The 23,147-nt window shown below is 37.4% G+C and overlaps 1 protein-coding gene across 2 annotated transcripts; it reads left to right on the top strand.

Moving 5' to 3' along the window:
• The first annotated feature begins 1,685 nt into the window (after positions 1–1,685).
• Positions 1,686–20,866, top strand: LOC149832825 (protein MID1-COMPLEMENTING ACTIVITY 1-like). Of its 2 annotated transcripts, none has more exons than XM_090014736.1 (8): positions 1,686–2,021; positions 2,124–3,125; positions 5,842–6,260; positions 6,530–6,639; positions 15,799–15,870; positions 16,747–16,853; positions 18,552–18,645; positions 20,605–20,866. In XM_090014736.1, exons 2-8 carry the CDS (start codon positions 2,715–2,717, stop codon positions 20,655–20,657), a joined length of 1,266 nt encoding a protein of 421 aa, XP_089870862.1. In that variant the 5' UTR covers positions 1,686–2,021; positions 2,124–2,714; the 3' UTR covers positions 20,658–20,866. The 2 variants fall into 2 exon arrangements, with proteins under 2 accessions (XP_089870862.1, XP_089870863.1); XM_090014737.1 differs by lacking the exon at positions 1,686–2,021 and having other exon boundaries at positions 2,433–2,455; positions 2,677–3,125.
• Positions 20,867–23,147: the final 2,281 nt, after the last annotated feature.

The raw sequence follows: 23,147 nt of genomic DNA, 5'->3' as shown, positions 1-23,147 counted from the left end.
TTTTAATCCGATCATGCTGATTTAATAGTCGGTTTCAAGCAAATAGGCCACACAGAACGCTTAGATATACAAATAAACTTATTAAAATCATGGTTCACACTAGTTTAGATATTTTAGTTTTCCTATATATATAAAGTTGACAATGAGCATTATGGGATTGAACTTTACCACTTTATTGTGATGCTTTAAATAGATTAGACTTTCAACAGTGAAACGTAAACTTTGGATGCTTGTATAGTATTTAATTTGACCTTTACGTTGGATTTAAAATTCTATCGAAAACTAAAAAGATCTATTTATATGTTCTTACTAAATCATTGAGACAAAAAATGAAAATCAAATTTGATGCAAAAGCCTACTTGAATCCATTGGTGCTCTTTATATATGATCTTTTTTTTTTATGAAAAAGAGATTAAATTCTCTTTTTAACTTATTAAGAATATGAAGAGAGAATTGTTATGTAAAATTTGGAGAACATGACCTAATGTGTTTAAGAACTTCAATTCAATCAATTATAGAATTATAGATAGGAAAGGTTTCTCCACATAGTACCGTACCATATGAAATATCATAGAACTCAACCGAATTAAATCATCAAAGCCGAGCTTGAACCTAAGACAATTTTACAATTTTATGATATATGATTCAACGTGTATGGTTCAACGAATGTAAGTTCGTACAATTTTCTAACACCTTAGACTTTTGTATTGTTTATACATGAAATTTATTTTCATGAATTGTAAGTGATTAATTTTTTACCATATTAAATGTTCAACCTACCACCGCCAAAGTTACCAGCATAGATAATAAATTATCCCAAACACACCCCTAAAGTTAGATCTAACATTTGGTGGCCATATCCAGGCAAACAAAAAAAAGTGTACTACCATCTGCTATCCTTGTCCCAAACCACTATAGTTCATGATTTTGATTGCCTTTTCCCATGATATCCTATAGGTGTCCCCGACCACCATGTTTTCACCTTTTTGACAATAGGTGTGCTGGGTGCTAGTTACCTCCAAAGGAAGGTGCTCAGTCCAAATGAATTAGTTTGGTCCCATGGAGTGGACCATAAAAAGCTCTCATCTTATCATCCAACCATCTCTCATGATGAAAAGAACTAGCGTGTGGGTGCCCCCCTCTTTGAACCTTGTTTATGTTTTATAAAGTTAAATAAGAGTGTATATATATATATATATATATATATATATATATATATATATATTAGATAATTCAAGAAAAAACCCTCATCGTTAACCGCACATTAGCTGGCCGTGGACGATTAAAGTATCCTTGAGGTCCTCCCTGATCATCGGACAGTGCACCCAGTGCCCGTGAGTTTTGAACTTGTGATGTCCTGTCAACTTGGTGACATTGAGCCTTTGTGTAGGACCTGTAGGTTATGTATGTTATTGTTTACGATTAAATTTGTATTATAAGTCACATTCTCATTCCGTACAGCTCAGCGTAATGTAATCGAAAGATTTCTCGACGTTGACGCATCAAGCCACTTTATCTAAAACACGCGACACACCAAGTGAACTCTGGGTACGTTTGGCGTCACATGGAAACTTAACCAAGTTCATGAACTCTAATATTCAAACGAAAGCTGTCCTGAATAGTCTCATCACGACTCGAGGTTGACGCACAGAGGAGGGGATTAAGTTTGGGACGGACGCAAGATAAGGCATTACGCAAACCGATGACCGGTAGTCACAGAAATCAATCTCTCTCTCTCTGGCTGTGGCGCCTTCGCTCGCTTGACAGCCGATGCGGGAAGCGGAAACTTCGTTTTGGAATGTTCGGAGGCTGTATTTGTCTTTTGGATTCTGCACTTAAATGGACGCAGTACTGAGCATTGAGTCGTGCTGCTGCTGTGTGAGAGTGAGAGAGAAGCAACCGTTGCATTCTCGCCGGCCGGCGGAAAAAACCCGGCGAGTCACCGGCGCCGTTGCGGGAATCGAGGGAGAGAGAGGACGTCTGTCACGATCTTTCTGAAAACGGTCAGAGTTCCTGTCCTGGTACGGTGGAAGTCTCTCTCTCGTAGGGAGCGAGGAGTCCTAGATCTTCTTCTTCTTTCTGCTTTTTATTTTCTAATTTATGTTGATTGTTTTCTATTGCAGAGTGTGTGGTTTCTAGTCTCTTCATCTGTTTCTTCCCCGTAGGAGAATGCATTATCTTGTGTTGCGGTAAAGATTGCTCCAGAAAGATCCTACATTGAAGTCCTCTGCAGAAGTTCTCTCTTCATTCGGTTAATTTCAGCAGAATCCAGGCCCTAGTTGCAGATTTAGGTTGGTTCCTTCCTCCTCTATCGGAAAAATCTTTACTTTGACGAATCTTCTCTTCTGTTGCGGTAAAGATTGCTCCAGAAAGATCCTACATTGAAGCCCTCTGCAGAAGTTCTCTCTTCATTTGGTTAATTTCAGCAGAATCGGGACTCTAGTTGCAGATCTAGGTCGGTTCCTCCCTCCTCTATAGAAAAAATTATTTGACGAATCTCTCGAAGAGAACGATCTTCCGTAAGCGTTCATCGGGTAGTAGCTACATATTAAGGTTTTTCCTTCGGAACAAGTCTGCAGTTCCTGCGATTTCTGAGTTATTTCGTGCGTAACAAGTTTCGAGGCGTGGTTCTGCTGAGTTTTCCAGTGGATACTCGATAATTAGGGTTTCTTTTAGGTAAATGTGGAAGGATTAGAGGTTGAAGACGGGAAGAAATGGCTACGACATGGGAAGCTCTGGGAGATTTTGCGAACATCGGCCAGCTGACCGGATTGAACGCGGTCCAGCTGATCGGGTTGATCGTGAAGGCGGCAAACATGGCTCGGATGCATAAGAAGAACTGCAGGCAGTTCGCGACGCATGTGAAGTTGATCGGCAATCTGCTGGAGCAGTTGAGGATCTCCGAGCTCAAGAAGTATCCGGAGACGAGGGAGCCTCTGGAGCACTTGGAGGATGCGCTGAGGAGATCGTATGTCTTGATCAGCAGTTGCCAGGATCGGAGCTACCTCTATCTGTTGGCGATGGGCTGGAACATTGTCTACCAGTTCAGGAAGGCGCAGACGGAGATCGATCGGTACCTGAAGCTCGTTCCGCTCATTTCTTTGGTGGATAACGTGAGAGTGAGGGTAAAGATCCGCCTTGGTTGCTTTCTCAGTTGCTTATTGTGCTTCTTCCTGTGGAATTTCATTTAGGTGTTTGTGAATTTTCGTTTGGGCTTCTCTAGGGAACTTTTGGATGCACCTGCTTATCCAGAAAAGTGGGATAACTCAGTTTATATTTGTGGCGGAGCAGAATGAGTTTTCCCAACTTACTACATATTTCTGGATAAGTGAGTGCATCAAAACTCCGTTTTGAGATTTATTTTGTGCTGATAGCTTGTGTGGATCGTTTTCCTTTTCCCTTTTCCTTCTTTTAACCTTAGGTTGTCTGGTTGTCTGCATCCTTCTATTTAGGGGATGCTTTTTTACTTGGGGAAGTTGGTCTTGTTTGTGTTAACTGGGGACTTGGGGAGTAATAATTTTTTTTGGTGGAAAGCGTCCCTACGAATTGGCGCATTCTTTGGCAACTGTTTGGTCAACAGAATGATTCATTTTCAATGGTTATGCAATAGAAAGATATCCCTACTATTTGCCGGACATGCCGACAAACAAGCAAACAATGCAAAGAACCCAATTATACCGACAGATCATCAAACAATGTAAAAACTCAATTTTGCAAGAAACTATGTTAAATAGTTTTAGATTTGAGATTTTGAGTTACAGATTTTATACCTCTGTTAAAATGCTTACCGAATGTGACGGATCTTTGGTAGGATACTAGCAGTTTTTAACTTGCAATAATTGCCTTGGATGAGGTTTACTGTTACATGCTGAGCTGTGAAGTACCTTGAATGGTGTGAAGGTGCTTTTCATAACAGTAGAAATCTAATTCATGGTAGACATGGTAATTCTTGGCATTTCCTCAGGAATCCTGGCAATTGGAAGATCATGACTAATGGGGTAAATAATTGGTCAAACTCGGTTGGTCATTTATTGACAAATATTGATTAATCGATAATTGAGAAAATTAATCGTGATTAGTCATGATCAATGGTAAATTAAATATTTGACCTTACACTTTTGATATAATCTGTAGATGCTAATATTGTCTTTATTCTCTTAAATTACGAGCTAATGAAAATAATTTGGACCGTAAATTAATACCCAATGATAATTGAAGATGAAAACATGATACGGAGGGAAATTATTCTCTCAGATAAATATACTTATATACAAGTTTCTGAACAAATAAACTTTACAAACTTTGGAATCCATGATAATTAAAGCTTTTTGCCATCTGGTCATTTGCAATAACTTTCTGCCTATATTCTGTGACAGCATTTCTATATTTGGGGGATCTCTCTCTCATGATTAATTATGATCCATCGCTGTTTACAGTGATGGAAACAATTCTCTTGGAAAATTATGATCATCCAGTTACCTAATCTTCAGCATTTTGATCAATGAGTTGCTGAGTTTGGCTACTATAATTGAATTGTTAGTTTACCTAAAATAGTCTGATGAGCTTGGAGCTGTTGATTTCAAGTTTCAACAAAATGATAATGACAGCATGTTGTTTCATGGTTTTCCCACATTGAGAGGCAACTTGAGGTTAAAACTTAAAAGTATCCTTGATATTTTTCTTTCCATAGATTTTTATTTACTTTCATCCATTTCTTTGAACATCACCATTTTATACCACGAATACTGAATTCAATTAAAATGGTTTTTGCTATGTGTCCAGAAGGAAAAACTTTGTACAAGATCTCTTCTTTGAGTTTGAAACATGAAAGGGACATTGTGTTATGGAGCTTTAGATCATCTCATCACTGAGATTTGGTTCCAAACCTGCAAAAAATATATCATCAAAGTTGCTACCCTTCTAACTCAGATCACTAGACACACCAATTATCTAATTTTTGTTTTCTACTCTTAAATATCACTTGCTGATTCATGATTAGTTGATAAAAATAGTCAATCAAAAGCATCACCAAATTGCATCAAGTTTACGGCCGGAGTATATTCCTATTGCACAATGTGTTCTTTTTGCTAGTGTCCTTTGGAAGAGTGGACTATCAACACAAGACATCTTTGTGGATTGCTTTTGCTAGAATTATAAATATTTTTTCATTATAAGATTAATCATAAAAGTATGATGATGATCCTAAGGCATCATACAGGAAAACTTCCATCATATGATTCCAACATTTTCATCTTTGAATTATTTTAGTTGAAATCTCGATGGGTATGATCAAAAGTTTGGGTTATCTAAATAGACTAACAGTGGGAAGATGAAGCACAATGAGATGCATGTCTGAGAAGATGAAAATGGTTCCTTAACAGTGGTCAGGACCATGGCTTTCTTTGAGAGGCAATAATTTTCCATCATCACAAAAAGCTGATCATATAGTCTGAAACCTTATTTTATATTTCCCCAAAAGAGAATTCTAATGAGGACCTACATGTAGCGGAAATAACTGGTTATTCGGTTGATGTTGAAGTCTTCAATGCATGCCCCTGTTTAATCCATTATGTTTAGGAAGTGCTGACTGCAGATCATTTTCAAATATTAAATTGAAACACTTTTTCATCTGAGGCAAGTTTGGCTTTCAGTTTTGAGATAAAAGAAACAAAATCCTATGTTCAAATGGAGGATGTGACTTTTCATACAAGTTTCTTATTAACCTGTCTTAACAGATTATTACACTTAAAGTGTTTGTCGGCATCAAATTTTCAGTACTTGAAACATAAAATTATGGTCCTTGTGTTTGTTTCCTTACTATTTCTTTTCAAATTTTGGTAGGAAAAACTAGAAGACATTGAAAAGGATCAGCGGGAATATACCCTGGATGAAGAGGATGAAAAGGTGCAAGATGTAATTCTGAAGCCAGCCCCCCCTGTAAAGCACACAACTGTATTGAAAAAGACACTGTCTTGCCGTTATCCAAATTTGGCCTTTGATGAAGCCCTTCAAAAGGAAAATGAGAAACTCCAAGTGGAACTACAAAGATCACAAGCCAACATGGACATCGGACAATGTGAAGTTATTCAACATTTACTTCAAGTCACAGAAGTTGCTGCAAATGCTCACACAGAGGATAATTCAAAATGCCAAAATTCCAAACATGAAGAGCGTACTACATCCAATGCTGATACTGGTAAAGTACATCAGTATGAAGAGACTTGTCAACAACAGCATGATGATGCTCATGTGGCTTCAAGGTTGGTTTGTATGTTTCATTTGTATGTACAAATGAATGCCCATTTAGACTTCCATAACATCATCAACAGCATAATTACTCTCTCTCTCTCTCTCTCTATCTATCTATCTATCTATATATATATATCTATCTATCTATCTATCTATATATATATATATATTGCATCCTGGACATGGTCGTTTAGAAAATAATGAGCATTTTCATCCAGTTTGTCATTATTAAATGATCTGAACAACTTTGTGTCACTGACGAACTCTTGTTCCCCTGCAGAAATGCTTCTCCAGTTTCATCTGGGCATGATCTGATATCAACAAAAGGATCACATAGACATGAGGATTGGCATTCAGATTTGCTTAGTTGCTGCTCAGAGCCTTACTTATGTAGGTTTCTCTTTCTTTCTCTTTAATGTTCTAACTGTATAATTCATTCTCTTTGGAGTTTTTTATTTTGTTGCATCATTGCATGGAAATTTTAGCATGTTAATATGAAATATTCAGAAAGAGAGTTCATGACTCTTACAAATGTGGCAACTAACACAAGAGGAAGAGGAATTCCTTCTTTCAACATTTTACATAGAACACAAAAAAAACTAGAATTGCAGTGGCCTAATCTACGATGCCAGACATCAACTCCTTTATGAGCTTGTTGACCGGATGACTCAAACAATGAATGACACACGAGTGACAAAGGTGACTCGAGCTTTATTCAAAACATATAGATTTTCACGTATTCTTCCCTCTGCGAGCGTTGATTTGTGTAAATTCTCTTCACAGAAACAAAGGATGAAGAAAAGTAGACACATGAATTAGTATCATGAGAAAGTTGGGAAAAAAGATGAGTTTTTTTTTAATATTAGGAACAAGAAAGGTATTAGACAAAGAAAGAAGACCTTTATTGATAAGGACAATCGTCGTGCTTACATGAGTAATATGGTGGTGTTTCTCATCTCCCGTAATTACACTGTAAGGTTCAACATGTGAGAGTTTACTTGAGTTTCCTGTAACATGATGTTCTGCCCTCGAATTCATGAGCCAACCATTGAGACAAAGTTGTTGGATAGTGCCCTGACATGAGATACATTCCCGATGAAGGTGGAGAGTGCATATTTATGGTCCACGGATTAGCAATAGGATTATGATTCTGTTGAATGTTCAACTGTCCAAAACCAGCAGTAAGAGCATCCGAATCATGAGAACCAACAACTGAAGGAGAGTGTATTTGTTGAAGCTTGCATAAAATTTGATAGAACATGTGGAGAAGAAGTCAAGGGTGGAGCAACAACTGCTAATGCACAAAAACACGGAGGTATAAGGATGGTCATTGGCCGATATGTCGAAACATACCGCCAATAACAATTGGAACATGTGTGATCTTTCTTCCTACACATTTAATATATCACATTTGTTTGGTTTGAAGGATTGAGTAAGATACTTGATCCATGACCATCAAAGTTCTATCCATGACCACGTCCTCTTCCTCGGAAAGAGTTAAAGCTTTGGGCAGCAATCATAACCTCATGATTAACTTCATCTTTTTGAGTGCTAGATGAGATGCTGAACATGGCTTTATGCTCCAATAGCATAGTTCTCAGCCTATCAAAGGGCGATCGAGGTACAATATTGGTATACATAGTGTCTAACATATTGTATTCTAGTCCAAGCCTTCAAATAGTCTTTGTGCATACATCTTCTGACGATTTAGACCCTATAGCTACAAGTTGATCCATATGTACTTTAATCTTGTTGAGATGTTCTATAACATTAGAATCTTCTTTTTTTAGGTCAGCAAACTCCGCTTTCAGTTGATATACTTCGGGAGTGGAGATTTCTTCATACCATTGGTGAAGAATGTTCCATAATTCTTTCGCTGGGATTCTCAATGATATATGAAGGAGAACTTCACGAGAGAGGACCCAAGTCAGGTCTGTGCAAGGCCAAACCTGACTTCTGTACTGGATTGGATCAAGATCCAAACGTTAAAAGTGTTGTAATTAAGCTTGTTGTTAGAGGGTATTTTTGTACCCTAAAACTATGTATTAGTTATATACTCAAAACCTAATACAATGAGAATACGTTGAGTTCTTTTTAACGTTTTTTCCCTGCAGCCTCTTCTCTCAATATCTCGTTCCTTCTTTTCCTGCACAGGTGAACGTGGAGATCTTCATTTTAACATGGTATCAGAGCAATGTTAAAGTTGGGCCTGAGATCGCTTTCCAGAAAGAATGTCCAAGGAGATGATTTGAGTTTTCAAGTCAAGAAATATCAATACTTTTCTGCGTGCGTCTTCTTCCTCCCTTCTTTCTGTTTTCAGTTCTGGTAAGGACGTTAAATCATCTCCTTCTCTTTTTCTCTTCTTCCCATTTGAAAAGACATCAACGTCTCTTTCTTCTCTTTCGTTAAATCATCTCCTTCTCTTTCTTCTTTTTTAGATTTGATTCTCTTAGAATCAATTAATCGATTCCATAACTACAAAAAAGGGGGCCTGCCGCCTATCTAGAACCCTTTTCTTAACCAAAAGGGATTTTTGTTTTGGATTTCTCTGTGTGAAGAGACGCAAATCAGTTTCCTTCACTCGATCTGGACACTTGACTTGCTGAAATTAATGCTTGTGGTATTTTTGTCTGTATAATCCTTTATTTTGAAATATTCATATCCCTGTTTCACGATTTTACTTAATCTGGAACCAATTCTATGTTGATATTCATTATTGTGCTGTTTCAGTCTGAATATTCTACTCTCTGAAATCAATATTGTGTTGTTTCAGTTTGCAATACCTTTATCTTGAAGCATTCATAACCGTGTTTCACATTTTCACTGAATCTGGCACTGATTCAATTTTGATATTCAGTTTCTGATCAGTTTTTTTTCTCTGATCATACCCGAATATAATATATCTTTCATACCAGAAAAAAAAGACAGAATATTCGAGTGACTGATTTCTTTGTTCGGTCCAGGCATTTCTCTTTCTTCCTTCCTTTTCCACAATCTTTTCAAATGGACTCATCTTTTCCGCAGTCAGGCCTTTCCTCTAATTTTCTCAGCCAATTGGTCTATGAAAAGCTGAATAATTTAAACTTCTTGACCTAGAAAAGGTAGATTGTTCCCTTTATAAGGAGTCAGGATCTCTCTGGTCATCAGGATGGATCGGTCTCACCCCCTCTAGAGTTCACTTCGCAGGAAAAGACGGACGATAAAGAGGCGCAATCTATTGTTCTTCTCAAAAATCCAGATTATGTTGCTTGGGTGAAAAGAGATCAAGCATTAGTGGCATACATCACCTCAACACTCTCATAGGAAGTTCTTATAGCCATTCTCGATGATTGTTCAACCAAAGAGCTATGTGACAAGCTAGTTCAGACATATTCGCAGATCTCTGAAGCGAGAATCGTGTTTCTCAAGTGAGAATTTCAAATGTTGAAGAAAGATTCAATGTCTATTATGGAGTACCTGAATAAAATGAAAGGCATCACAGATCGGCTGGCTATTTTGGGATGTCTCGTCAGTGATAAAGACAAGATGCAACAGACCTTGAGTGGATTGGGGCTAGACTATCATGTTCTGGCGACATCTTTATTGTGTCTCCCAGAGCTTCCAAAATTTGAAGATCTTCGTGCAAAACTACTGCAGTATGAAATGACTCTGAAAGGGTTTTCAGAGGACACCCATGTGCATTCAGGAACTCAAGATGTGCTGGCCACAGGGCTGACTTATGGTAGAGGTAGAGGAGGAAATTCCTTTCGAGGAAGGGGAAAACAAGGGAGAAATGCTTTTGGGGGTCGGGGCCTACTTCCAACACCCAGTATACAGGGACAAAAGCCCATTCCTACTTGCTTCCTATGCAATAATAAAGGGCATATTAAAGCAAATTGTTGGTTCAACCCTCAAAATAAGGGAAACCCCTCACAAACAGAGGCTAAGAGGGATGGAGAAGTAAAGGAGTTGCTATTGGCAGCCTTGACATGCTTGAATATGAAACAAAATGATAAAGGCATTTGGTACGTCGACTCCGAAGCAGCGACGCACGTCTCGGGTGATGCGGGTAAACTCTTGAATCTTACTTCTTATGTTGGTAAGAATAGCATAGTCACATGAGATGGTTCTCATCACTCCATCTCACATATTGGAAATGCCATTACACCCATGTTCAAGTCTTCTCTTAATCTTTCAAATGTTATTCATGCTCTTAATATTCAGAAGAACATTGTTTCTGTCTCAAAACTTGTTGATGATGTTAATGCCTCAGTTGAATTTACTCCCTCTTCTGTTTATGTCAATGATCTTCGAACGAGGGAGACATTCACTGAGGGAAAGAGATGAGGCAACATTTACATCTTCCAAGAAGATCCCTCCTCTGTTCATTCTGCCTGTTCATCCTTGAAGCCTCATCAACATCCATCCTTTGTTTCTTCTGAATATGTGTTTGCCATCTCTGAATGTAATAAGCCAACTCTTTGGCATAGTCGGTTGGGTCATTGTGGTCGTCATTTTATTGAAAAACTTGTCTCGAATAGTTTCATTCCTAAGTCCAGTCTGAGTTCAGAAACCAGTGATATAAAGTGTCCTAGTTGTCATTTATGTAAGAGTCGTGTTTTGCCCTTCAATTCAATTAATAAGAGAGCTTCAAGGCCCTTTGAGGTTATATGTTCTTATGTCTGGGGTCCTGCCCCAATTGCTTCTGTTTTTTGGTAGTAAATATTACCTTATTTTCATTGATAGTTATTCACGTTATACTTAGATATTTTTTATGAAGCACAAATAAGAAGTTTTTGGATTGTTTCAAAATTTTCATTCCTTTGTGCAAAATCATTTCTCTACCAACATTCTTAATTTTCAATGTGATGGAGGATGTGAATTCTCTTCTAGTGATTTTGTTGGTTTCTTTCAACATAATGGGATAAAGAGAAGAGTGTCTTGCCCACATGCACTTCAACAAAATGGGATTTCTGAGAGGAAGCATCGACATATTGTTGAGAGTGCAATGAGCATGATGCACGGGAGTAATCTCCCTATCACCCTATGGACATAAGCTTTCCACTCCACAGTTCATGTGATAAATCGATTGCCCATGACCATTTTGGAAAATAAGTCACCACTTTTCTTTCTAATTGGCATACAACCCGATTATCATGAATTACGTGTGTTTGGATTTGTTTGCTATGTTCACGTTGACAACTCATTGAGATATAAGTTTCAGGACAAAGCCTTAAAGTGCAGGTTTGTGGGATATGCTGAAGACTACATGGGGTATAGGTGTTATGATGCATTGAGCAAACACATCAAAATATCGAGAAATGTCATTTTTGACAAGTTGAATTTTGACAATCAACCTGGTAATCCAAGTCTTCATGTTGCTGATTCAAGTCCCAGTGTTGAGGTGTACTATCCATGGTTAAATTCAGAACTCTTCTCCAATGCTAGGGAAGATTGTCCTACAAATTGCAGTCAGAAGGAGATATGTGAGGAATCAGCAAATGCATTCCTACCAGAAGAGGTTACCACACAAAACTTGGAGCCATTAAGGTATAAGGGTGTTTTATACACCCGACAAGAGAAAGAACCCTCATCCATCCCTTGCACAGATATTGGTCCTTCTACTCCCGCTCCACAAATGTTGGACATCAAAAGATCCACCCAGACCCGACATCCGCTTGATAGGTGGGTAAGATATAAAATTTTTTTATTGGATTTTCAATTGTTCCTAACGTCCATAAATAAAGAGGATGAGCATCTCACATTTTATCAAGCTGCAAGTTCTAGAAGATGGATCGAAGCAATGAATGAAGAAATGGAAGCCTTATATGAATGTGGTACATGGGAAGTTGTACCTAGACCACTAAATAGAAATGTGGTTGGGTCGAAGTGGGTGTACATGATAAAATATAAACCAGATGGGAGTATTGAAAGGTATAAAGCTAGACTTGTAGCCAAAGGATTCACATAAGAACAAAGACAGGACTTTGATGAAACTTTCAGTCATGTCGTTAAGACGGGAACCATTCGTATTGTGTTGATTCTAGCCATTGAATATTGATGGACGTTGAACCTGTTAGATGTAAAAAATATTTTTTTACATGTGGACCTAAAAGAGGAAGTCTATATGGAACAACCCACTGGTATGCAGAACAAGATGCCAATCAGTATGTATGCAAGTTGAAAAGAGCACTCTATGGATTGAAACAGGCTTCTCGGTCTTGGTTCAAGAGTTTTTCGCTAGAAATACAGAAGCACAGTTTCTCGGTCTTTTTTAGATTACTCATTATTCATCCATAATGGACAAGATGTTACCACTCTTTTATTGATATACGTAGATGATATCATTATCACAGGGAACTGCAAAAATCATATTGAGGAGGTAAAAAAGTTATTAAATTAGAGATTCAAAATGAAAGATCTGGGAGAGCTGCGATATTTTCTTGGGGTGGAAGTTGATAAGACGTGTGATACACTTACTCTTACTCAACACAAATACACGATGGATATTCTTAGTAGGGCAGGCATGAAAGATTGTAAGCCATTGGCAACTCCAAGTATCATCCATCAGAAATTGAGTTCTAAAGAAGGGGATTTATATGGAGATCCCACTAGGTATCGCATCATAGTTGGCATGCTGCAATACCTGACCTTTACTAGACCCGACATAGTGTATTCGGTTAATCAGGTATCTCAATTTATGCATGAACCTCATACACCGCACATGGAAGCAGTTAAGCGAATACTTCGTTATCTGAAGGGTACAATTGGTGATGGGTTGGTGTACATGAAAAGTGAATTAAATCAAGGTGGCCATGAAATCATTATCTATGCTGATGCTGATTGGGCGGGTGACCCAGATGAACGACGGTCAATATCTGGTTATTGTAGTTTTATTGGATCGAACATGGTCTCTTGGAGTAGTAGAAAGCAAAAGGCGGTTGCTAGGTCGAGTATTGAGGCTGAATACAGATCGATGGTTGCTGTCACTGCTGAGGCTACATGGATAAGACATCTCCTAATAGAGATGGGAGAACCGATTGCCCGATCACTTTTGTTATGTGATAATCAAAGTGCCATCAATATGTTCTTTAATCCCATCTATCATAGTCGAGCAAAGCATATTGAGATAAATCAATATTTTGTCAAGAAAAAGGTTGAAGAAAAGGAGATTGAGCCTATGTTTGTGCGAACTGAAGAGAAGTTGCAGATATTTTCACCAAAGGATTGAAATAGGACAGATTTTGGTTTATGAAAGGCAAGTTGTTCATGGCCCAGGTCCATGCACAACTTGAGGGAGGCTGAAAAGAAGTCGTTATTGGGTCTTGGACCCAAGTCGAGACTGTGCAAGGCCAGAACCGACTTCTGTACTGGATCGGATCAAGATCCAAACGTTAAAAGTGTTGTAATTAAGCTTGTTGTTAGAGGGTATTTTTGTACCCTAAAACTATGTATTAGTTATATACTCAAAACCTAATACAATGAGAATACGCTGAGTTCTTTTTAACGTTTTTTCCCTGCAGCCTCTTCTCTCAATATCTCGTTCCTTCTTTTCCTGCATAGGTGAACGTGGAGATCTTCATTTTAACAAGAGGGAGGCTGTAATGAAGGCTACAACTGACTGGCCATTTTTGTGCCACACAACAAACTTTAGATTCCTAATCACAAGTCTTAGACTCCGAGGCCTTCCTTGTACTTCCATCCTACACTGAAATTGTTTGAAAAACATATTCCAAAGGCACAAAAATCGACCCATCAAGGTGTCCCATTAAATCGTGGCTGAAAAAAAAAGGAATGATTTGTTTCTTTCAGTTTGTGAAATTGAAAGAATCAAATTTTTCGGTGACTAAGTGGCTAAGAAAAGAAGCATTAATGGTGGGCATAAAGAACAATGAAGGGAATAAACAAAAAATATAACTTAAAACAAGATTGAATTCAGTTCAACTGACAAGAAAAAATTGATCCAAATAACTAATTAGAGAATCTGATTTAATCAGAACAGACAATTTTTATTTTAGGCCAAACAAGGAATCAAACTAAGGATCAAGAACCACAGATCAAGGCAAAAATCAATACTCAATCTATTGGTTTTAGCCTCTTCCTTTTTTTTTGTATTCGAGTGGATTTAACAGGGACGCCACCCAAGAACAGATTTAATATGCAATCAAACTTGTTGTCAGGTCTTATCTGATGAGAGAATAGGTCTGGTATGAAAGAACAATCTGATCTAAATGTAAAGTCAGATCTGAGAAGAGATTTTAAGAAAAGAATAAACATGGCTAATTGATATGCAGATCTGAAGAAGACAAGAAGCGTAATAGATCTGAAAATATTTTCAGATCTAAAGCCAAAGAAAAGAAGGGGGAATGATTTTGTTTAGAGGAGAGTCACTAAAGAAAAAGGGGTTGACACAAATAAGGAAGAGAGGGAAATAAGGGGAGAGATGTGAGAGGAGGAGGTTGTAGCCAAAGTTTAATGGAACTTACCTCTTCAGAGCTCTGATACCATGTGAAATATTCCTTTGCAAAATGTGCCCTGCACAAAAACCCTTGGCAGCAGGCAAGAAAGAAAAGAGAGAAGAGAAGAAGCCTGGAAACTGAATAACGTCTCAACCCAAAATCCCTAACGTTATGTCTGATCATATATAAATATAGCTTAGCCATGACAAAGTACAAATTCTCCCTTCGGTATATGAATAAAACACAACTTAACAGTAGATGGTGAATTCAGGTCTTGGATCTGGATTCAAACCCGATTCACGTGCTATATTCCTAACAGTTAATTTGCTTTTATGCATCCCTGACATGCAGGAGCAAGGTCCTGAAAGAATTAAAGTAAATTTTCTCCACAAGATATCTTATTGATAACAGTACAGTGTCATCTTCAAGCATAGAATTCTCTCGATGCTTTTATTGAACTTCTTTCTTCAAAGGCATATATGATTGGTTTGTCCCTAATTTCTCTTGTTATATTTACATTTAAAAATCAGTCATATGTGGTTTTGATATGAATGGTAACTGTTAATGTGCGCGTGTGCATGCATTCTACTGGATAGTTATTGCATTAGGTTTAGCAATCTTGTAAGAGAGGGTTTGCCTGGGCCCTGGACTGAAAACTGGAACCAGATGCTGGATGTCCTTATTGTTCAGATTTGAAATTAATTCGATGATTGTTAGCCATTGATTTCTTTTACTGCCTTAATTCAAGTGAGAAATTGCAATCTACTGGCTCATGTGCTTTGCTTCATGTCCCTAGATGTAAATGAGTGGTTAGCGCTATGGTGTAGTTTTCTCTCTACTGATTCATCATATTGTGCGGTTATGTTGATTGTGTGGAGCCAGTTGAGAAGCAAGAATTCATGAGATTGACAGAATTTTCTTGGAAATGAATTTTTCTTTCCAAATAATCTAATCTAGTGTTTTGGAATCATGTTCATGGATCATGATAATACATTCTAAGAATGGATTGTCTTTTTAGTTTATGATTAATTTCATTTTATATTCAAAAGTTTGTGGTTCGATTCATGTGTTTATATTTTGTACCCATGCTCATAATATTTATTTGCTCCAGGCATGAAGACTTGCTTCTATCCTTGTGGAACAGTATCAAAAATAGCTGCTGTTGCCTCAAAGGGAAAGATATGTGAGTACCTTCTTTTTGCTGTTTGACAATTTTCTTAAATAGTAGGTTATGTAGTAGTTGGTAATCTAAGATGTGAATTTGCTTCTAGGAATTTCAAGGGTGAGATGCAAATCATATTGGATTTTCATTTTCAATATTATCTTAAACTTGTTCGGTGACTGATGGAATTTGTTCGAATGATATTGCACATCAAATTGATTATCATGGCTTGTGTTTTTTGGAATCTTAAATATTTTTCTCATAGGATCTGATGTATTAATTCAGTATGTTAACTTTTATTTTTTCTTTTATTTGTTTTGTGCAGTTATTGTGATAGCTCTTTTGTTTTCTCTTTAAAATAATTAAGTTTTTTCTTTTAAACCAATAGCTGGATTTCTTGGTCATGCTTGTATAAGTAGTTGTAACAACCTAGCAAACCTAGTCACGAAACATAAAGGTGCAGTGAAAAGCATCATAGATTGATTAACAAATATTAAAGTATATGATTTTTTATACTGTCTTGATCATCTTTTGCATTAATTTATTAAACAAAAGCATCATAAATTATATGTGTTGCTCATGAATTTGTAAGCAAACCCCTAGCTCTAGCTATCTATCAACCCATGCAGAAAATTTATTATTATATGCATGAAAGTGGATCATAGTGGCTGATAGTGGTGGCTTAAGGTTCTTCATATCTGCAATGAAACTGAAAACTTCTTAGTTATCTTCGAAAATGACAAAATCTTATTGTATGGAGATGTTGAAATTTTCATGAACCATTTGTGGGTCAACATCTGCTTTTAATCTTCTTGGGTCTTGTTAGAGAAACCATGTTTAGATATACTTCAGACATTTTCAATATAATCTTTATCTTGCTGCTTTTGCTGTTTTCAGCTCCAGAGCAAGCGTGTAATGATTTGATGACTTATTCCCTGATATTGTCATGTTGTTGCTATACTTGCTGCATGAGAAGAAAACTTCGCAAGATGTTAAATATCACGGTAATTCATTCTTGTGCTTCACTTTTTATATATCTAGACTTGTTATAAGCTTTGCAGATCTCTTGATTGATCTAGATCTCCTTTCATTTTATTTGGCATGAAAATATAGAAGCACTTGGGTCAATTGTGGCTTCCTGTAGATTTACTATGGTATGTCACAATTTAAAAAGCATTGGTGTTTACTTATGGTTTGTCTTGTTTCTTGAACTGGGTTGGTGTATGGGGCATTGTTGGGGACTGATATGCCAAGAAAATTTGGAGAAGTTAGATGCTCTTGGACATCTACTTTAAAATGGTTATAAAGCAGGCAGTGGCTTTTAACATTAAATTGGGCTTTAAAACCATACAATTATTCTCCTTGCTTTAGAGATGCTACTTTCTACCTAAGCATCAATATGGCTGTAAAGGGGTAGTTCCAAGCTGTCACATGGACACTTCACTTAGGATGCATAGTCTGTATCGACATGATGGTACTCTGACACTCCTGGACATTTCATGGCACAGATTGTGTCAATAACTTTATCTATTTCCTTTTATGATCTTGATTACTTTTTTTATATTCACTTGTTCTTTACTTGTCATTAATTACATTATATTTTAATTTCAACTTAGTCTTGTTATTGAATGCTTTTGTATATTTATTTAGAATTGCTACTTTACACACACACACATCTATGTGTATGTAAGCAGCTGTATCCACCTGCCTTAATTTTTGAGAATTACTGTGTCGTACCAAGCATAAATGCATCGTGTCCTGTTCCTGCATCTGTATCTATGTGATATAGGTTCTAGGTCATGCAAGAGCCATCATTAAATAAATCTAGGCATTCCACCAGTTTGGAATTTTCTTCCATCATATTAAGCCTGATGCAAGTCCAAGTCCTAATTAGACTTCACAAATTTGGGTGGATCCTCCCAAAAGATTCCCTGCTCAAGTTAGTGACAATTTGATGCGACCACAGAACCCAAGGTCTCTTGAAAAACTAAGTTATGCCTACTCCTACGATGCTATGCTATGGAACGCAAGAACAATGGAAAATAAAAAAAAATGAACTAATTCATAAATTGAAGAAAATAGTATAAGTCTCAATCAATCAACCCCTCTGCAAAATCCCTATAGTGACCATTTGTAGGGAACAAGGAAACCCTAATTCTAAATTGGATCTGAGATAGATCCATTACGTAAAGATCCAAATATGAATAAAACTCCAAGAAAAACCTAAGCTAAGAACTGGATCCAGATGGATCCCTTAGACCCAGATTGCATGCTTCTCCGTTCCTACATCATTATCACAATTTCTGGTCATTTTGGCTGTTTTTTGCTGCTGCAGTAAAAAGTGGGAGGTTCTACTGGCCATTTAAAACCTGAAATCCACTGACATTGTCACCAGAACCTGTTTGGGAAGATGGATGTATTTGTGTTAGAATTCGGTTGTGTTTCATGTAATTTGTTTTGGATCCATTCAGAATATAATTATCTTGGTCCATCATCCAAATCCTAGTCCAAAACAAATGTAATCAGCAAACAATATTCTGATCAATTGAAGAAACTGGATGGTATCTAAAGAAGCCTAACTTGTGATTTTTTTTAATCTCAACTGTATTGTTTACTACATTTTCACGTTTCAAAACCATCTCAAGGAGATAGTTAGTATATATCGATCTGTCTTTCAGCTAACTTTTGCTCTTTTGCTGAAGGGGGGACTTTGTGATGATTTTCTTTCACATCTAATGTGTTGCTGCTGTGCTCTTGTTCAAGAATGGCGTGAAGTGGAGATTCGTGGGGCATATGGTATGCCATTTGTTTCTGTGTTTGCGTATTTACCAAATTTGCAAGTATGGTCAAAACATCTCCAAACTGCGAATCATGATTTTAGTTTCATTTGTTTAATGCATGAAAATGAAATTGTTTTGCTCATAAGTTGGATCATATATATATATATATATATATATATATATATATATATATATATATCCATGTTGGCACGGTGTTAAATGAAACATTTTATCGGATTTCCTGTGTTTTTTCAAAATTCTGACCATACAGATGTAATCTGTATGCTTGTTTTTATATGAATCAGTTCTTGGAGGATTTGTTTCCGATGCATGGATAGGTTTTTATGAGTTTTCAAAAATCAACAGCCTACAATTTTCATAAATTTCTGAGGCTCCAAACACCACCTTTTCCCATTCAAAATGCATGATCCAGGTGTTGATTTCTAGTAAATCAATCATGCTGAACACATCTGTATGGTTAGAATTTCAAAAAAACACTGAAAATCTGATAAAATGTTTCATTTAGTACTGTGCCTGTATCCTATAGTATACATAGGAGAGAGAGAGAGAGAGAGAGAGAGAGAGAGAGAGAGAGAGAGAGAGAGAGAGAGAGAGAGAGAGAGAGATGATTAGGTGCTTGTACTCACCTATTAGAAGCCATGCATGTAGGTTGCATCTTTATATATATATATAGTAATGATTAGGTGCTCCCGGAGTACCTAGTCCCACCTAATAGAATCTTTAGATTTTCAAATTTCTTATAGTTTTTTGTTGATCAGACCCTATAGATATTATCTATAAGCATTATTTAGTAGAAAAAAAGTTTTGGATCATGTGATTATAGCATACATATATGTTTTTTAAGATATTTAAAAGTCAATGGCTCACAATGTATCAAAATTTCATAACTTAAAAAAATCCTATTTTTATGTCCAAAAAACATGATCCAATTCCTATCAAATAAACTATGTTGAGTACATCCATAAGGTTTAATTGAAAAGATACAACCTACAACCATGATTTCTAGTATGTGGGAGTAGGTACTCCGGGACCCGGAGCACCGTAGCATTACTCATATATATATATAAATATATATATATATATATATATAGAGAGAGAGAGAGAGAGAGAGAGAACAGGTGGTAGCTGCACAATCATTAGAAGCGCAACAAAAAGCGGGATGATGCTGAGCGTCCATCGCACGGCATGATGGACGTTAAGTCCCGCTGAGACCTTTAGCGGTGACTTTTGTTGCTGATAAAAGTCTCACTCAGACCTTTAGCAGTGACAAAAGTCTCCACTAAAGGTGTTTTGGCAGAGAAACGACGCTGAGCATCCATCGCGCCATGCAATGGATGCTAACATCGTTCCGCTGGTAGTTGCGCACCTAAGGGTTGTGCAGCTACCACTTTTTCTATATATATATATATGTCTGTGTGTCGGTGGTATCCCTGTTGCTGTTATGATCTCTTATACATTGAAGTTCATGACATAAATGTTCTTTATTAGTTATAGAAATTTCTAATAAATGTTTACATTGAGTTGCCTTTTGCCCCTCTTTTTCATTTGTATCCATTGGGATTCTGCCCTGGTCCAATCCAGGGCTTGGGAAAACCTGCACTATGAATGTACAGCATCTTGAAGAAATCTTCCCATTACCAACAGGGGCTCTGCTTGTCTGACCGGAGCAGTTAGTGCACGTCACCTTGTGTTGGGACGTTGCAAGTTCGAACCCCATGGTATGGTTGTATAACTGGCTGCCTAACCCCAGCTTTCTTTGTCGAAAAAAAAGAAGAAATCTTCCCATTGTGGAAGCAAATGGCTGGACCAAATTTGAGAAAGATGCCATGTGCTGCCCCCGAAATTTATAACCAAAGGGAATCCTTGTTTCGGGGTTATGTGATTGTAATTTAAGGTATGATGATTTCTGGGTTCTTGTTTTCTTCTGTTTGCACTAACCGTTGCGCACTTGCAGGTCCCTTTAAGACGAAAACTAGCCCACCACCATCGCAAGTTATGGAATCATGAATTCATGATAATTCAAACAGGTGAACGATATCGGTCTACTCCATGTTTTAACTCGAATCTATGATTTTAGTTGAGCTGTACAAAAATGTTGTAAGGTAATGGATGCTGACTTGTATTCTTGGGGTTTCTTTCATTTAGTGATCGAGACAATGTGAGCTGTTCAGTGTCTGCTGTACATTATATAGATCGTTTTACGAATGAAGTTGGATATTCAAGTTTGTTTTTTCTATTACATGGAAACTTTTTGTGTATGGTTTGAACCTGATGGTGGAAAGAAGCATGAGAGGCGAAATTGATGTTGTAGCTTGGGGATTCTGGAAACAGGTCTATAATGAAATCACTATATTATATCTGAAGATGAGAAGAAAAGAAGAAAAAAGTTCTCTTTCTCTCTCTCTCTCTGGCATATACTCAATTAGGCTGTAGGTCACTGTGCGGTGGATCCTTCAATGGCCTACTCGGTCTGTCAGTTTGTTTGTGTATGGTGTGCTTGCTTGCATGTAGGGCTGCAATTGGGTTGGACATGGGAAGGGACATACGTGACTAGATGCTGTATCCATGTTTATCTAATCAACCCTGATTCTTGATGCCAATCCATTTTGGGTGAAACGGTGGGCTTTAAATCTGGACTTGGTCTAACTGTCTACGGTACTAGATGCAGTACAATGAATAATCCTGACTTGTGAGGAAAAAGAAAAGGTTAGGTTAGTGTGAAACGGTTATTCCGTTTGAAACCAAGTCCAGTGATATCAGACCAACAATGAGCTGGATTTTTTCAGTCACCTAGGTCAGAAACTGACCCACTTGTGGGCGTTTGATTGCACAGACAGCAGTGTCCACTTCTCATGCACCCGACGCAAACTGCAGACGTGCGGTTTGCTTGGAACATGGCTTCCCGCCCGTCCCCCTGGATGCAATCAAACGCCCCTGTAAGTGTGTGAGTTGTGACAGTGACAACGAAGAAGGGAGAAGGATTGGTGGGATAAAGCTCCTTTATTCTCCATCACCAATTAATATGCGGTGCACATCGCGTATCGTATTGGATGAAGGATATCCCGAAGGAAAAAGGAGTGGAAAAGAAGAGGGAAATACTTTATAAGAATCATCATGCATTGTGTTCAAGGGAGAAAAATTGCATTTAAGGATTTTTTTTAGGTAATACAATTAAGGAAGTTGAACATCCCAGACTGCCTTGTTGATTAAACAAAAATATGCCATAAGCAAAATAAACTCTGAAATCAAATGGAAAAAATTATTAATATGTTTTCTTTATGAACCGAGAAGGGCCTATGATTTTACAAGAGATCTTTTTAGCCATCCTAGGCAAGCTGGAGAATGACCTCCATGGGGTACAAACTTGAGACCCCTCAATTTTAGGGGGTGTCAATGGGTCGGGTCTGACCCAGATCCAACCCATACCAAACCCTATAGGGTCAGGATTTGGTGACAAATAAGAAGACCTGATTAGAATCCGGGTCGGACCTGAAGGGTCTGATTAATACATGGAGCCGGGTATGGTTTGTGAAACTTTATACCAGACCTGGGTCCGGCCCAAGTTTTGATTAAGATTATAGGATCCGGGAATGGTTTCTCTTTTGGTGGGTCCGATTAGACCTGGGTTCGGACCTGATACCATCATCTTAAATCTGGTTTGATTCTGATTCTACCTGGGTCCAAACCAAACCCGACCCATTGACACCCCTACTCAACTGTGATAAGGCAGGCAGCCAAACCATCAGCCATTTCATTGGATTGAATCAAAGATGGCATAGAAATGGTAACTTCTGGCAATTTCTTTATTCTTTACACACAAACCCGGCTCACATATTGCTCGGGTTGACCCGAATATTATTTGAGTCTGCACTTTTTATGCCATATAGAAGAATTCGTGTTCAAGTCGGGTCAAGTACTTGGTATAAACCTGACCCATTGGCAACTCTAGCTTCATTAATAAAAATCTCGAATCATTGGGATTTTCTTGGCAAAGAAAAATCTCTTGATAAATCAAAATGATTGTTTTTTATATAAAATCTTGGATAAAATATCAATAAAAAAATAAAAAAAAATATCACATAATTTTGAAATAGTTGATATTTAGAAAATATCACATTATTATTTTTGGATTATATATTTATATTGATATTTTAAAAAAGCTCGCCATATCAAAATCCTGAAAAAGCAGTTTCTTTCTTTCAAGACAGCAGTGTGAGCCTTCTTTTTAAATGAGGAAAAGCATTACAATACCACGATAAAATCGCAAGACTTTCTCCTAAAATCCAGACGTTTGCGAATTGAGACTAGTCTCAATATCCGCAGTTATCCCAGATAATCCAAATCCCAAGGCAAACAAAGAAAAGTTTTGGAAATAAATGAAACAAACAAGCTACATGAGCAACAGATTCAATTTACTGATGATTTCCCTCATCTTATCTGTTGCCTACAGATAAACGAGCGGCCCAATTTGGTGGGAGGCCAGTGGGACCCACGATC

Source organism: Nuphar pumila, chromosome 7 (genome assembly GCF_984573655.1).
Source record: "Nuphar pumila chromosome 7, dmNupPumi1.hap1.1, whole genome shotgun sequence".
Taxonomy (NCBI): domain Eukaryota; kingdom Viridiplantae; phylum Streptophyta; class Magnoliopsida; order Nymphaeales; family Nymphaeaceae; genus Nuphar; species Nuphar pumila.
The sequence above is the reverse complement of the archived record's forward strand: the minus strand, read 5'-3'. Positions and strand labels throughout refer to the sequence as shown.